Source organism: Rutilus rutilus (genome assembly GCF_951802725.1).
Source record: "Rutilus rutilus genome assembly, chromosome: 21".
Taxonomy (NCBI): Eukaryota; Metazoa; Chordata; class Actinopteri; order Cypriniformes; family Leuciscidae; genus Rutilus; species Rutilus rutilus.
This window is the reverse complement of record NC_140226.1, coordinates 2,143,966-2,159,218: the sequence shown is the minus strand read 5'-3', so window position 1 is coordinate 2,159,218 and position 15,253 is coordinate 2,143,966. Positions and strand designations below refer to the sequence as shown.

The 15,253-nt window shown below is 37.8% G+C and overlaps 1 protein-coding gene across 3 annotated transcripts; it reads right to left on the bottom strand.

The window, feature by feature from the left end:
• Positions 1-595: 595 nt before the first annotated feature.
• On the bottom strand, positions 596-14,796 carry atxn3 (ataxin 3). 3 transcript variants are annotated; one of them, XM_084392636.1, is made up of 11 exons: positions 14,716-14,796; positions 10,854-11,018; positions 10,726-10,770; positions 7,507-7,592; positions 7,363-7,429; positions 6,221-6,308; positions 6,015-6,135; positions 4,716-4,879; positions 3,671-3,797; positions 3,559-3,587; positions 596-1,226 (listed from the first exon to the last, which is right to left on the bottom strand). In XM_084392636.1, the coding sequence occupies exons 2-11, from the start codon at positions 10,905-10,907 to the stop codon at positions 1,189-1,191; spliced, it is 819 nt and encodes a 272-aa protein (XP_084248762.1). In that variant the 5' UTR covers positions 10,908-11,018; positions 14,716-14,796; the 3' UTR covers positions 596-1,188. The 3 variants fall into 3 exon arrangements, with proteins under 3 accessions (XP_084248762.1, XP_084248760.1, XP_084248761.1); XM_084392634.1 differs by lacking the exon at positions 14,716-14,796 and adding an exon at positions 14,046-14,094; XM_084392635.1 differs by lacking the exon at positions 14,716-14,796 and adding an exon at positions 13,731-13,875.
• Positions 14,797-15,253: the final 457 nt, after the last annotated feature.

The following is a 15,253-nucleotide window of genomic DNA, read 5'->3' as shown; positions in this document are numbered from 1 at the left end:
AAAAAAAGATGTTATAATGTCTACATGTGTATCTGAATGTATACTGATGAAGAAACTGACTTTAGGACCCAGCGGAACAGATCATTTGCTCCATGTAGAGCTATAAGACTATCAAGAGTCATGAAATATCAAGTTATATTATTATTTTTCCACACAAGGTCGGCAAAGACTCCCAATGTAAGACATTTAGAGCTGAATTAAAAGGGTTATGCATGAAATTGTGAGTTATTTTGAATTTAAGTTGAAAGAATGTGAGGAATGCGCTTAAATTATTATCTATTTATTATTTATTGATGAAATCTAGTAATTTAAAGGTAAATAAAAAATATCCACAAAAAATTGCATTAAAAAATAGAAACAAATATCAAAATGAAATGAAAGCAGCTTTCTGGACAAAATAAATATATATATATCTATATAATTTTAGGGCTTCGGGTCATTTTGACCCACGAGGGAAGGATTTGTTCAAAAGTGCGATGAAGATTAAACTAAAGCGTGGATAAAGAGAGAGTCGTGCGACTGCTAGTCATCAGTGGAACATCTGACGTCTTCAAGAACGCTAATAATCCAGAGAGAAGGGACAGAGAAAAACCACTCGAGGGGGAAAACAAATATTTTTATTTAAGAAACAAAAGTGTGTATATAGAAGTGCAAGAATAATCAATCACTTAAAAACTATTGCTGAATATGAAACGAGTTTGGAACCGAAAGATCTGCAGAGGGACGACTAAACCAAGAGAAGGTCTGAATCTGTACGATGATGAACGTCATTTCATCACGCTCTCATTCTTCAACATCTGCCCTCACACACACACACACACACACACACTGTGCTCGTGAGAGTCGACCTTCACAGGCCACTGATGAATCACAGATACGGACACGTGTCACACGCCTCACCTGTGACAGTAATTCACTACAGTTCACAGAGGAAAAGAGGAAAGAGACCCAATAAAGCCCGAATGGTCCCACTTTAACAGGTTCCTCGTGACGCGGGCGTCTCGCTCTCGGCGACTGCAGTCTGAGGAAGAGGAATGTACCGGGGGAAGAGCTTCCCTTTGACCTCATTCATCTCGCAGAGGTCAAGCGAAGCTAAACGAATGTCCCTTGATTGACACGGCAGGACCCGAGCGCAGTGGTGGCTCCCATCGGGTGGATCGTGGCGTTCAGAGCGTCTCTGCTGGATGGTCACTGGTTGGGTTTGGTCCCGCTGTCCTTCTCTTCGCCTGCCAATGACACACAGCAAAACAACATGTGCTGAGGAGCGCAGATCCTGTGGCCATCGCTGAAACAGCTTAGACTGTGGTTGCATAAACTTAGCTTAAGACTGTCGCTGCGTCCGAAATACTTTCCTACTTAATAGTATACGAAAGCAGTAGGCGGAATAACCTATCACTCACGCCAAGGTAAGAGCGCATTTGATTGGCACTTTACTATCCCATGAGGCCATAGGAGAGGGTATATGAGTGGCGGTGAACTGACGCTGGGAGGTCATGTGACAGTATCAACATGGCGGATGTAGTACTAGCTCTGTTGTATGTGTGCTATTTCTTGTCATTTGATTACCGGTGTTTGTTCTTATTCTATCACTGACAGTCGTCTTTACACTTGAAATGTATATGAGTAGTAGTTGTTACTTGTAGTTGTTAGTGTCATAACAGTATTTCTTAAGGTTATGGATACAAAAAAAAGACAAGAATACCATAACTAGGCCTGCTTTATTTATTTATTACTCTTTGTGGCGGTGCCAGTAAAAAAGTAAAAACAATCGTTAGGCCGTGTGTCCACCAAAGCGTTTCTTTCACGTTTCACGTTTTTAAAACGCCATGAGCGTAACGAGACGCTCAGCGGTTTTTACTGGTCGCCGAGAGTTGAAGAATGTTCAACTTTGGGTAAAACGCAGCACTCATCACTGTCACTTTACCCAACCGTCCAATCACAGTGGAGGAGGGGCGGGACTAATACCACATCGACCAACCGCCACATTCTGCTTGTACAACGTCAACAGATGACGACAACTAGCATAATAGCGGAACAAAATCATTTAAAACAAGAGCCAGAGAAAATACATTACACTGTATCGACATTTTAATATAGAATCAACACAGAAACAAAATATGTGTGAAATGAGATACTAGTAACACTTTCACGGATATTCCGTATCATTACAAGCAAAGCGTCTCAACTGAAAAAAATAACGCAATGCTGCCAAAGCGCTCTCAAGCGCCCACAGCTAGGTGTTTTCAGCTGGCTTTGGTGGCCTTAAAGGGATACTCCACTTTTTTTGTAAATAGGCTCATTTTACAACTCCCCCAGAGTTAAACAGTTGAGTTTTACCGTTTTCGAATCCATTCAGCCGAACTCCGGGTCTGGCGGTACCACTTTTAGCATAGCTTAGCATAGATCATTGAATCGGACAAGACCATTAGCATCTCTCTCAAAAAAATTGTCAAAGAGCCAACTTTTCATTTTCCGTCGTACTTAGTACACGATGTAACTACAGAAGAGTCAAGTTTTAAATAGGAAAAATATCAAACTCTTTGGTCATTTTTTTGAGAGAGATGTTAATGGTCTTGTCCGATTCAATGATCTATGCTAAGCTATGCTAAAAGTGGTACCGTCAGACCCGGAGTTCGGCTGAATGGATTCGAAAACGGTAAAACTCAACTGTGTAACTCTGGGGGAGTTGTAAAATGAGCCTATTTACAAAAAAAGTGGAGTATCCCTGTAACGTTTAGCCTTGGAAACCTTTAAAATAGCCTAACAGGAGCACTTTAAAGGAGCAGTTCACTTCAGAATTAAAACTTCCTGATAATTTACTCTCTCCCACGTCATCCAAGATGTCCATGTCTTTCTTTCTTCAGTGGAAAAGAAATGAAGGTTTTTGAGGAAAACACTCCAGGATGTTTCTCCATATAGTGTCTTCAATGGGGTCCAGCGGGTCGAAGGTCCAAATGTGAGTTTCAGTGCAGCTTCAAAGTCTCGACACGATCCAGCCGAGGAATAAGAGTCTTATCTAGACAAACCAGCCCACATTTTAGAACAAAATAAACATTTATATACTTTTAACCACTAATGCTGGTCTTGCACTCGCTGTGATGTGACACACATTACGTATATTTGGACCTTCGACCCGCTGGACCCCACTGAAGTCACTAAATGGAGAAACATCCTGGAGTGTTTTCCTCAAAAACCTTCATTTCTTTTCAACTGAAGAAAGAAAGACATGAACATCTTGGATGACGTGGGGGAGAGTAAATTATCAGGAAATGCTAATTCTGTGATGAACTACTACAAATGGGCCGAAACCCCCTGATTCAGACGCAGTGCTGTGGTGCGGATCATGCCTAAACGAACGGAACTAAGGGAGAAAAGACGAGCTGGGTGTGAAAACGGCCTCAGACTCATTACCCCTTACACAGCTAGCTAGATAAACTAGATCTGGATCACTCGCTCACATGACCTGAGGGACTGGTCTGGTGTCTTTATGAGCAGACAGAAGCTCGGCTGTTGAGAGATGTGTAAAGCAGAAGTATTGGATGACTGAAGGACTCTTACCGGTGGTGTTGCTGGCGTTCTGCTGCTGCCTGTGAGGAGATCACACCATCATCACTGATCTGATCTGATCATGTATGATCACAGTAACACGAGTGTGTGCAGGTGCGCTCACCTGTCGAAGTAGGCCTGTCTCCTCCTGCGCAGCTCCTCTGCCGAGAGCGTCTCCTTCTCGATGCTTCCCGACTCATGAGACGAGCTCGCCGTCACAACCGCACCGGGGCTTCTGGGATCAACGCCGCCTATTGACATTACATTACAGTCACTATGAAACCAAAACTTGGTACAAATATACGCAATTTTTATTGATACACTGCAAAAAAAAGATTTTCTTTCTTAGTATTTTTGTCTTGATTCCAGTCCAAACATCAAAAAAACATTATTAAATCAAGAATCATTTACTATATGAGTAAATGCCATAAGATATTAGGCCTATGTCTTGGACACGACGCAAGTGTGTTTTGCTAGTTTCAGTCCGACGCAGTTTTCATTTTCACGTCCTGCGCCACGTTGTTTAAATAGCAAATGCATTTGCACTGATCTGTGCGCCCATGAGCTGCTGGTCTGAGAACGAGGAGTGTGTTCAGGCGCATTGTTGGACCGTTGCTATTTTGAGGAACTGAAATAGACTGAGCCATTGACCAACTGAAACCTGGTCTAAAGTCAATGGCGCAGTATTTGTTTTTTAAGTTAAAGGGCGCGTTAGTAATATGAGCCTATAGGCGGGTCCACAACGCACGTACACTCTGCTTACCACACACACAGGTACACCCAGCAGCACACAAACATGCCAAATATTAAAAATGAAAGGATCACAATGTAAAAGATTATTATTGTGAACATAAAGATATGGTGGAATCCGGTTTGTCTCATAGATTATCTGCTTGCGCTTTAATCTCTCTCTCTCTCACACACACACACACACACACACACACACACACACACACACACACACACATTACTCATTAAGAGAATAGAGACAAAACACAACCATTACTCATTAAGAGAATAGGGATGACTCTTTTAGACCAGCGCCGGGAGCGTCGACCATTTTTCCCGTCGTGCAACTAGCCCTAAGTGCACTTTCCCCCTGCGCTTTAGACCATGAGCTTAGATTGTTAAAATAGGGCCCGATATGTACAGACGAGAGTGTGTCTCACCCTGCATGCTGAGCTGAATGGCCCTGCGCAGGTCGGCCTCCTCGTCCTCCACCTCCATGTGTTGTCTACTGAGAGCCAGAGCCTTCCTCAGCTCCTCCTCATCCTCGTCCAGCGGCGCTTCGTCCCCGGGGAGTGTGGTGTCTGACACCTGCGGCACTGACAACCTGATCCACAGCACACACTCGTCAGAGACACACACACTCACCGTGCAGACATCAGTGATCCACGGCTACACATTACGTAAGGGATAATGTACATCCAGCCGGCTGTTATCTCAGAATAAACCCGACAGGGTGATCAGGATCAGGTGTTCATCGGCCTGTAGGGGGTTATTCTGAGATACACACACACACACACCTGAAGGGGTTTATTCTGAGATAACAACCGGCTGGATGTACATTATCCCGTTTATCACACGGCTACTTGTCACATAAGTAAATAATTAGACACGAATTATTGAAATTATTATGTCTTTAAATGCAAAGTTTCACGTCAGATGACCCAGTCTGCTGTGATTGGTCAGAAAGCAAACGCTCATTATCATATCTGAATCTCAGCTCTTGATCACAGTGATACGAACAGTAATGATGGCGTGGGTTTTACCGTATCAATCTCATCAAAGTGGATTTGCTTTGTCAGCAGAAAACAGCGTATTCTCGACATGAACCAAACTCTTCCAGTCTCAGATACACTACAGTGTTTGAGGGCGGGGCTAAGAGACGCTGTTCAGCCAATCAAGACCACAGGCTGGCATTATGCAAATTGGTTACAACCCAACGCAGATTCATCAGGAAGTGAGACTGAATTACTGATGACTCGTTTCAGTTCAAAATCACTTTCTTTTAGGAGACTAAAACTTTATTTATCTGCAGCTTGATCTTTGCAGAGTTTTCACATTCACAAACAGCTCCATCACACACGGCAGGAAAGGGAATATCTGAAAAAGCATTATAGGGGCACTTTAACACCGGTGGGTCTTTGCCTCCACGTCATGCATTGAAATCATTTGATGCACATCTAGCCGTGGATTAACCTTTATGCATTTAATCCTCATGCTATGATGAAATTATGGTGTTTGTTTTGGGTGTCAAATAACTTAAGGAATAATAAAATAAGGAATAAATACAGTAATCAACATTTGAAGTGGATCAAAAAAGTGAATCAAAGTTGTCCAAAAACAAGAACAGGTATTGTTTAGAATTCATGTATAAATCTGATGAAAGGTTTTGATCCACTTCAAAGGTTGATGACTGTAGTTTAGAGTGTTTCAAGCATGTCATGTGACGAGAGTCAGCGCACCTCTGGGCCTCGTCTTCTCCGATCAGCTTCGGCCGCTGCTGTTGCTCCACTCGCATGATCCGCAAAATCTGATCCGCTTCACAATCCGGCAGGTTTCCCCGGATCACAAATATGGAATAACCTGGAATATGGAATTTCCACGCATTATGCATGTGGACGCACCATGAGGAGAGCTCATGTGACGCGCGGCCATGTACGAGGTTTACCTTCTTGCTGTAGCTGCGCTAAGAACAGGGCCAAGTATGTGTCTGATATGAGCTCCGGTCCGGTCAGCAGCGAGTTCAGATTAAACCACTAGATTGAGAGAGAGAAACTCAACATCATCTCACACACAGCTGCCGCTCAGTAGACACACACAGTGATCGTGATGCAATTCATACAACCCTAGTGGATGAATCTGTGTCTTCTCAAGCCAAAGATAGGTGTGTGTGAGAAAAACATCAACATTCTGTCAGACGAGCAATCCGAAGGGTGTTAGTTCTCACACAAAACTTCACAACGCACTTACATTTAAGTCAAGCTGAACTTATAAACATGCCTAAAACAGTTGGCTGGGAGTGATGATTTATAGCTAAAATAGTTGAATAATTTAAGTATTTTTCTAACATATCGTTTGGCTTCAGAAGACAGATTCATCCACTAGAATCGTGTGAATCACCATGTGTGTGTTTTTTCAAGTGTCAAATGAGCGCCAGCCATTCACTTGCATTATATAGACTCTCAGAGATAGATTCTTTTCCAGAAAATCTTTGATTGTGTTAAACTTAAGAAAGAAAGTCATATACTGTACTATACATTGTGAATGACATGAGGGGGAGTAAATGAAGAGAGATCTTTCATTTTTGGGTGAACTATTCCTTTAAATTATCAGGAAATTTTAATTCTGAAGTGAACTAATACCTTAAGCTCATAATCATAGTAAAACATGGTGTACGCCGATTTCAATAAACAAGCATGTAAACACTTTAATGGCATCTATTCCAGTGTGCATGTGCATTTCTGAAGTGCTGAAGAACTGAGTTCATGTTGACATGAATATAATGCAGTATATTAATGGTCAAAAACATGGAAATGGATCATTTAAAAAATGTTTTATCTACTATCAAAAACAATTTGATAAATACAAAAAAAGACAGAAAAAAAGATAGATACTAAAGAACTGTGTGCTGGAAGAGCCTTGTGTTTAAAGTGGTAAAAATAAGAATAATCAGAATGATGCAAATTGCATGTAAACATGAGTGTTTGCTCGTGTCATGTAAACATTTGACTGTGAATGAGTCCTGATTGGAAATAGTCACATAATCGGTGCACATGCAAACGTAGTGCTTGTTTTAGACGAAACACATACCTGCTGTCCCAGCTTACGCACCGTAAACCAGTGCTCCTTATAGTTACATATAAAGGCCTTCTCGTGTCTGAAAGCAAACATGAAGAGGATGAACGTCACTCAGCGGATTACAGTACGGATGCTGAAGCTGTCAGAAAGGCTTACATGGGATCGATCTGTAATTGCTGGTACTCTCTGCTGTTGAAGAGAACGATCTCCAAACCCCAAACCCCCAGCGCGTTACTGATGACCTGCAAGACACAGTACACCTGTACTCAGCGAGTGCACATGTGACGTCTGAAACAGTCACACAGGGAAAGCGGGACGTGAGGATCGTGAAAGTGTCTCTACGTGTAAAATAAGAGGGACTGAAGATGCACGGTGAAAAGGAATCAAAGAAGAACTGGGATAAAAGTTTATAGTTTGATATAAACACTGATGTCTGCAGTAGCGAACAAAATAGAGCAAATCACCTTTTAAAAGTAACTTGACACTTCAATTACATTGTTACACCAGTAGGTGGCGACTAGTGACTGTTAAAATAATGTATTTGTCATCGAATCATTCGTTCAAGAGATTTGTTCAAAAACGCTGATTCATCCAGTAATGAAGCAAGTGAAGTCTATATGAGTGAGTCATTGAAGCATTCATTCAAAAGATTCATTCAAAAATGCTGATTCATCCAGTAATCAAGCAAGTGAAGTCATTATGAGTGAGTCATTGAAGCATTCGTTCAAAAGATTCATTCAAAAATGCTGATTCATCCAGTAATGAAGCGAGTCATTATGAGTGAGTCCTTGAAGCATTCATTCAAAAGATTCATTCAAAAATGTTGATTCATCCAGTAATGAAGCAAGTGAAGTCATTATGAGTGAGTTATTGAAGCAATAATTCAAAATATTCATTAAAAAATGCTGATTCATCCAGTAATGAAGCAAAATAAGTCTTTATGTGCGAGTGATTGAAGCACTCACTTAAGAGATTGTTAAAAAATGCTGATTCATTCAGTAATTAAGCAATTGAAGTCATTATGAGTGAGTTATTGAAGCATTCATTGAATAGATTTATTCAAAAATGTTGATTCATCCAGTAATGAAGCAAGTGAAGTCATTATGAGTGAGTTATTGAAGCATTCATTCAAATGATTCATTCAAAAATGCTGATTCATCCAGTAATGAAGCAAGTGAAGTCATTATGAGTGAGTTATTGAAGCATTCATTCAAAAGATTCATTCAAAAATGTTGATTCATCCAGTAATGAAGCAAGTGAAGTCATTATGAGTGAGTCATTGAAGCATTCGTTCAAAAGATTCATTCAAAAATGCTGATTCATCCAGTAATGAAGCGAGTCATTATGAGTGAGTCCTTGAAGCATTCATTCAAAAGATTCATTCAAAAATGTTGATTCATCCAGTAATGAAGCAAGTGAAGTCATTATGAGTGAGTTATTGAAGCAATAATTCAAAATATTCATTAAAAAATGCTGATTCATCCAGTAATGAAGCAAAATAAGTCTTTATGTGCGAGTGATTGAAGCACTCACTTAAGAGATTGTTAAAAAATGCTGATTCATTCAGTAATTAAGCAATTGAAGTCATTATGAGTGAGTTATTGAAGCATTCATTGAATAGATTTATTCAAAAATGTTGATTCATCCAGTAATGAAGCAAGTGAAGTCATTATGAGTGAGTTATTGAAGCATTCATTCAAATGATTCATTCAAAAATGCTGATTCATCCAGTAATGAAGCAAGTGAAGTCATTATGAGTGAGTTATTGAAGCATTCATTCAAAAGATTCATTCAAAAATGTTGATTCATCCAGTAATGAAGCAAGTGAAGTCATTATGAGTGAGTTATTGAAGCATTCATTCAAATGATTCATTCAAAAATGCTGATTCATCCAGTAATGAAGCAAGTGAAGTCATTATGAGTGAGTTATTGAAGCATTCATTCAAAAGATTCGTTAAAAATGCTGATTCATCCAGTAATGAAGCAAGTGAAGTCATTATGAGTGAGTTATTGAAGCATTCATTCAAAAGATTCATTCAAAAATGCTGATTCATCCAGTAATGAAGCAAGTGAAGTCATTATGAGTGAGTTATTGAAGCATTCATTCAAAAGATTCGTTAAAAATGCTGATTCATCCAGTAATGAAGCAAGTGAAGTCATTATGAGTGAGTTATTGAAGCATTCATTCAAAAGATTCATTCAAAAATGCTGATTCATCCAGTAATGAAGCAAGTGAAGTCATTATGAGTGAGTTATTGAAGCATTCATTCAAATGATTCATTCAAAAATGCTGATTCATCCAGTAATGAAGCAAGTGAAGTTATTGATTGAGTTATTGAAGCATTCATTCAAAAGATTCATTCAAAAATGCTGATTCATCCAGTAATGAAGCAAAATAAGTCTTTATGTGCGAGTGATTGAAGCATTCATTAAAGAGATTTGTTCAAAAAACACTGATTCATGTAGTTATGAAGCCAGTGGGAAGTCTTTATGAGTGAGTTATTGAATCATTAATTTAATATTCAGATTAATAAAACACTTTTATAAATAGACTACAGAAAATAACATTTAAATTGTGATTCTCAGTTTATCCAGAATTGTGCAGCTCTAAAAAGATTATGAAGACAAACTTTAGACAATCATGCACAAGAAGCCGAAGAACATGACTGAAGGAGGAGTGTGATGTCAGCACTACAATACTCTTAAAAACAGAGGTTTTCACAGCAGTGATGTCAAAGAAGAACAGTCCCCCTGTGGTGAAAATCCAGCTTTTAATGTTATTTATGTGTTTATGTGGTGTTTTTAATATGAGACAAACCATGTGTAAATTCATAAGTCGACACCATTGCTGAGTATTTCCTCCTTAAAACTGCAGTGAACCAAAGACAGTCTCAAAAACACGCTTTGAAATCGCTGGTGTTTCTGACGTCACAAACTACCTTGTAACCAATCAGATCAACGTGTGATCGTCAACCAGTGGATCTCTGAGCTGAGTGAGTGAGTGGAGGCGGGGCTCAGTTGCATATTCATAGACCCGCGCATACTAAATGAGGCAAGGGTATTTTAAGTTTTAAGTTTTTATTTTAAGTTTATATTTTAAGATAAAAAGTTTAAATATGTAATTTTGGTGATCAAAGTTGAGTTTTAAGGGATACAATTATTGACTACAGGCGGACTTTGAAAGAATCTTAGTTCTTTCTTAGTGTAAAGAACAATTTAATAATCTAAAGCACCTTTTTATACTATATAGACCGTTTTGTGCAATCGAAAGATTCAAAGGATGTGAAATATCCTTCATGGAACATCAATGCCACTAAAGAACCGGTGTTTATAAGAGAGCAGAACCTGCTGTACAGTGCCTCAGATGTGACTCACTTGAATTGAAAAGAAGCCGCTGTCATCCATGTTTCCCGACGGTTGCTGGAGAAGGCAGAACACACAGGTGTTAGGATTATAAGAGTGAGTTGTGAGCAGTGAGTGTGTGTGTGTGTGTGTGTGTGCACCTGTAGGAAGGTCCTGTACTCCTCCGTCTGCACTCCTCCCTCCGCCATGCGCATGCGCTCCTCCTCGTCCAGCTGGTGTGCGATCGACGACAGCTCCACCGGACTGAAGTACTCGCCCTGCAGGAGGTTATTCAAGCAGTGCTGCGCACACAGAGAGCCCTCTTGCTGAAACACACACACACACACACACACATATTACTGTCAGGGACTTCACATGCACATCCAGTCATTTAGCAGACGCCTTTGTCCAAAGCGACTTACAAACTTACAGCAAGCGAGTCGTCATGAAGATGCAAAAACAAAAACCAGTGCTCAAAATACACAGTTCAGGCATTGCTTAGAGTAGCATAGGCCAGACAAGGCAGGATTACAGGAAATAATAATAATAATAATTAGAGATGCACCGATTGATCGGCTGGTGACCGGAATTGGCCGATTTTCACGTGATCGGCCATGACCGGCGACCGGCCGGTCAGTCTGACAAATGCCGATTTTATGCCGGTCAAATGCACTCGGGCGCCGCATGATTAACCTTTTGAGCGGTACGGTCTCATATATGGGATTTGTATGTCTGTGCCCATGAGAGTACGGTGCGGTGCCACATTTAGATGTTCAGTGACGTCGCATAACTGCCAGATTCAAACTGTGCTTTCGCGCGTTGGCTGCCTGGCGCTGAGCCAGAGACGGACGCGTTCAGCGCTGTTATGGCACAACTAAGCAGTGTTTTCAACCTCAAAATGTTTATTTTAGGTTTCAGATATTTAAATACACATAAGCACGATTAAAACAATACATTTGGAGTTTGTAAAATACACACTGATGTCTGTGGAAGCAGCAATAACAATCTATTCAAATATAATTTGCCGACATGTGTGTTATTCATATCAGACAAACATAGGGGAAGTAACTATAAAGTTTACTCTATTCTTCTCAGTTCACCGGCCACTTTCTTGCATTTATTTCGGAGAAACTGATGAATTCACGTGCTGTAAATCCGACTGACAGGACAACATTGCGGCGCCCATCTCATTATAGATCAAGATTAAAGGTTTTTAAACGACCACTCACTTACACGTATTTGAGAATCGGAATATCAGATAGGCTAGTTGATGACATGGTAAGCAAGTTTGTGAATATTTTGAATAAAAAAGGAAAAGTGAAATAAAAGCGACACATCTGTCATACAGTTTAATTGTGGCTGCGGTGTATCGCGTGACGCGTCGCCATGGAAACATTAAAGGGAACGTTCGCGAAAAAACTCACTCGGGGGGTGGGGGTGTCAGTTAGAATATTTTAAACTTACGCGTGAAAGGGTTAAAGAAAAGATGGAAAATAAATATTTGTGTGTGCTGTAAAGTGGTTAGAAAAAAATTAAATCGGAATCGGCTAAAATCGGTATCGGCAGGTCAAACTCAGTGAAAAATCGGAAATCGGAATCGGCCTAGAAAATTGTAATCGGTGCATCTCTAATAATAATAATAATAATATATATATATATATATATATATATATATTACATGTAGAGTATGATCCTTCTCGTGTGTGTGACCCAATCCTAACACTTAAACAGCAGCTATATAATTTCATATATGATGACCCAATTACTGTGAAAGAATTATTATTATACATTTGTAAAACATTTAGTTTCTATTACATCACTGTTTTTTTTTCTACTGACAGTACTGTACTGTTATGTTTAATTATTTATTTTGATCAAATAATTTTAATGAAATGTATTAATTGTTAAATTTCTTTAAATCAAATTTCATTCATTTCAATCAACTTTTATTTTAATCAAATTTTTTTATTTTAATCTTATTTTAACTGTATTTATTTGGACCTTTTACACTTGTATTATTTTTTATTTATTTTAATCAACTTTTATTTGTTTGTTTAGCTTTATCAACTTTATCAAACTGTATTTTCATTTATTTTTATCGTATTCATTTTTTTATTAAATCAAATTTTAGCAATTTATTACATTACATCATTGCGTTCTTCTACTCACTGTAGTACTGTACTGTTAGATGTTTATTTTTATTAACTATTTTAATCACATATTAATTTATTATTTAAATCATTTTATTTTATTTTAATACATTTATTTAATTACTTAGTTTTATCTGATTTTTATACACTACTTCTCTGTTTTTATTTATTTTAATCGAGTTATATTTATTTATTTAGTTTTACTAAATGTAATTATTTTAATTGAAATCGATTTGTTTTTATCTTATTTATTTTAATAAAATGTTCTAATTTATTATTCATTTATTTAAACACATTTATCAATTTATTTACTTAGTATCTTATTTTTATTTTAATCAAGCTTTTTTTAATAGTTTTATCAAATGTAAAAAAAAAGATATTTATTTTTACATTTATTTTATGTATTTTAATCAAATGTACAAATGTATTCATTTCAATTCAATTTTATTAAATTTTTTTAATTTATTTGTTAAATGTTTTATTAACTAACATTTTTTAACTATTTATTTATCTAATCTGATATATTATTGTATTAAAAAAAAAATCTTGTTTTATTTTAATAACATTTATCTAGTTTGTTAAATTATTTATCTATTTTTACAGTTTTTCTCTAAACTTTTCCCCGGAGCGCAGTTTATAAACCCTGATTACTGAGACTCATTTACAGTGCTAACCAGAGTTACTGCAGTTCTTGATCTTACAGTAAAACTGTGACTTCAGAAATGAAAACCACTGAAAGCTCATCCCATAATAACTGATCGTGCGTTTACTGTAGTAAAACTAAACAAATAAAAGGACACGATATTCCCAGAATTGCCCTGGAGAACAGCATTAGTCGCATGATATTTATTCAAAACTACGGTAACGGTGTATAATAACGTAAGTTACCATGGTAAATGTTAGTAAATGCAGTTACTGTGGTGTTTGTAGAATCATAATCCGCGACATTAGCTCCACATGAGAGAGATGTGAGAATAATAAAAGCGACACAATGACAGTAAACAAAACAACTCGAAGAATTTCAGCCCATTTCAGATCGTTGACAGTCGATAAAAGTCCATAAACGCTTCATATAAACCCGTCTGAGCTCGTTCGTGCGAGAATAAGCTGAAACACGGACAAAGCTCTTATTTATGGGGTGGAGCACGTGTGTTAAATATAGATATCATTCATAAATATAATTCGCTAAAATGCGATTCTTACTTTTTCGTGGAAAATAGACTCCATGTTTGTGAAAGTGTGAATGACGGGACAGTCGGAAACAACGACACGCCAAAACATGTCAAAATAAAAGTCACCCATTATTCAACATTTGTTAAACGATCTTTTTTTAAATGACATATTAAAAACTAGATAGACAGATATAGATAGATAAATAGATAGATTTATAATCTATATAATAGATTATAATAAGGCAATAATCTCCGTAATAATAATCTTCTTTAAAAAGAGCTCAAACTTCAGTCTGTGACCCAAAGCATTCCAGATTTACCACAGTTTAATTTGGAAATGAGAATTTTCAAGTCTACACTCAAAAAGCAACAGCAAATAAATGGAAGCTAACTATTCCATAAATATCATTTAGTACCATAAAATCCCTTAAAACTATAAAATATTAAACAAAAAAACATTATCAGACTAAAATATAACCTAGTACATTTATTTATTTAATAAAAAATAATAATAATTCGACCGGTCATTTTGACCGCTGCACGTGCAGCACAAAGGGTTCAGTATATTTGGCCTACTTTGTATTTTAAATGACTATCAAAGATATTAGCAACTTTTACTCTCTACTTGACTGCATTTTTGACTAAGTATACTCTTTACTCCAATACATTTGTAAACAAACACGTTACATTTTGCATGTCACCTAGCTGTTTCTGCAGCAGTTTGTTTCTGCTATAAAGAAGTGATCTTGTGTGTGTTGCCTACAAGGCTCCTTCACGTGAATACGAGTGTATTAGCTGGTAGTTGCTAACTCACAGGTGTTTCATATGTGAGATGAGGACATGATGAGGCCAAACCCAGCAGTGCAAGACTTGAGTATTTGTAGACAAATAAAGGGCTCGTGTTGATTGCATTTTTCAATCAGTTTTATTTTGACTTTAGAAAATAAACACATGATTGCTCTCCTCACAAATCAACTGTTTCCCTCTGTATGCAATAATTTTATCCTTTAAAACTAATCGTTGATCACCAAAATTAAATATTTAAAGTTTTTTTCCTAGAAAAAAAGTCATCCTGCCTTAAAATATCTTGACTGTAACTCGACACCCTTGCCTCATTTAGTATTCGCGGGTCTATGAATATGCAAATGAGCCCCGCCTCCACTCACTCACTCAGCTCAGAGATCCACTGGTTGACGATCACACGTTGATCTGATTGGTTACAAGGTAGTTTGTGACGTC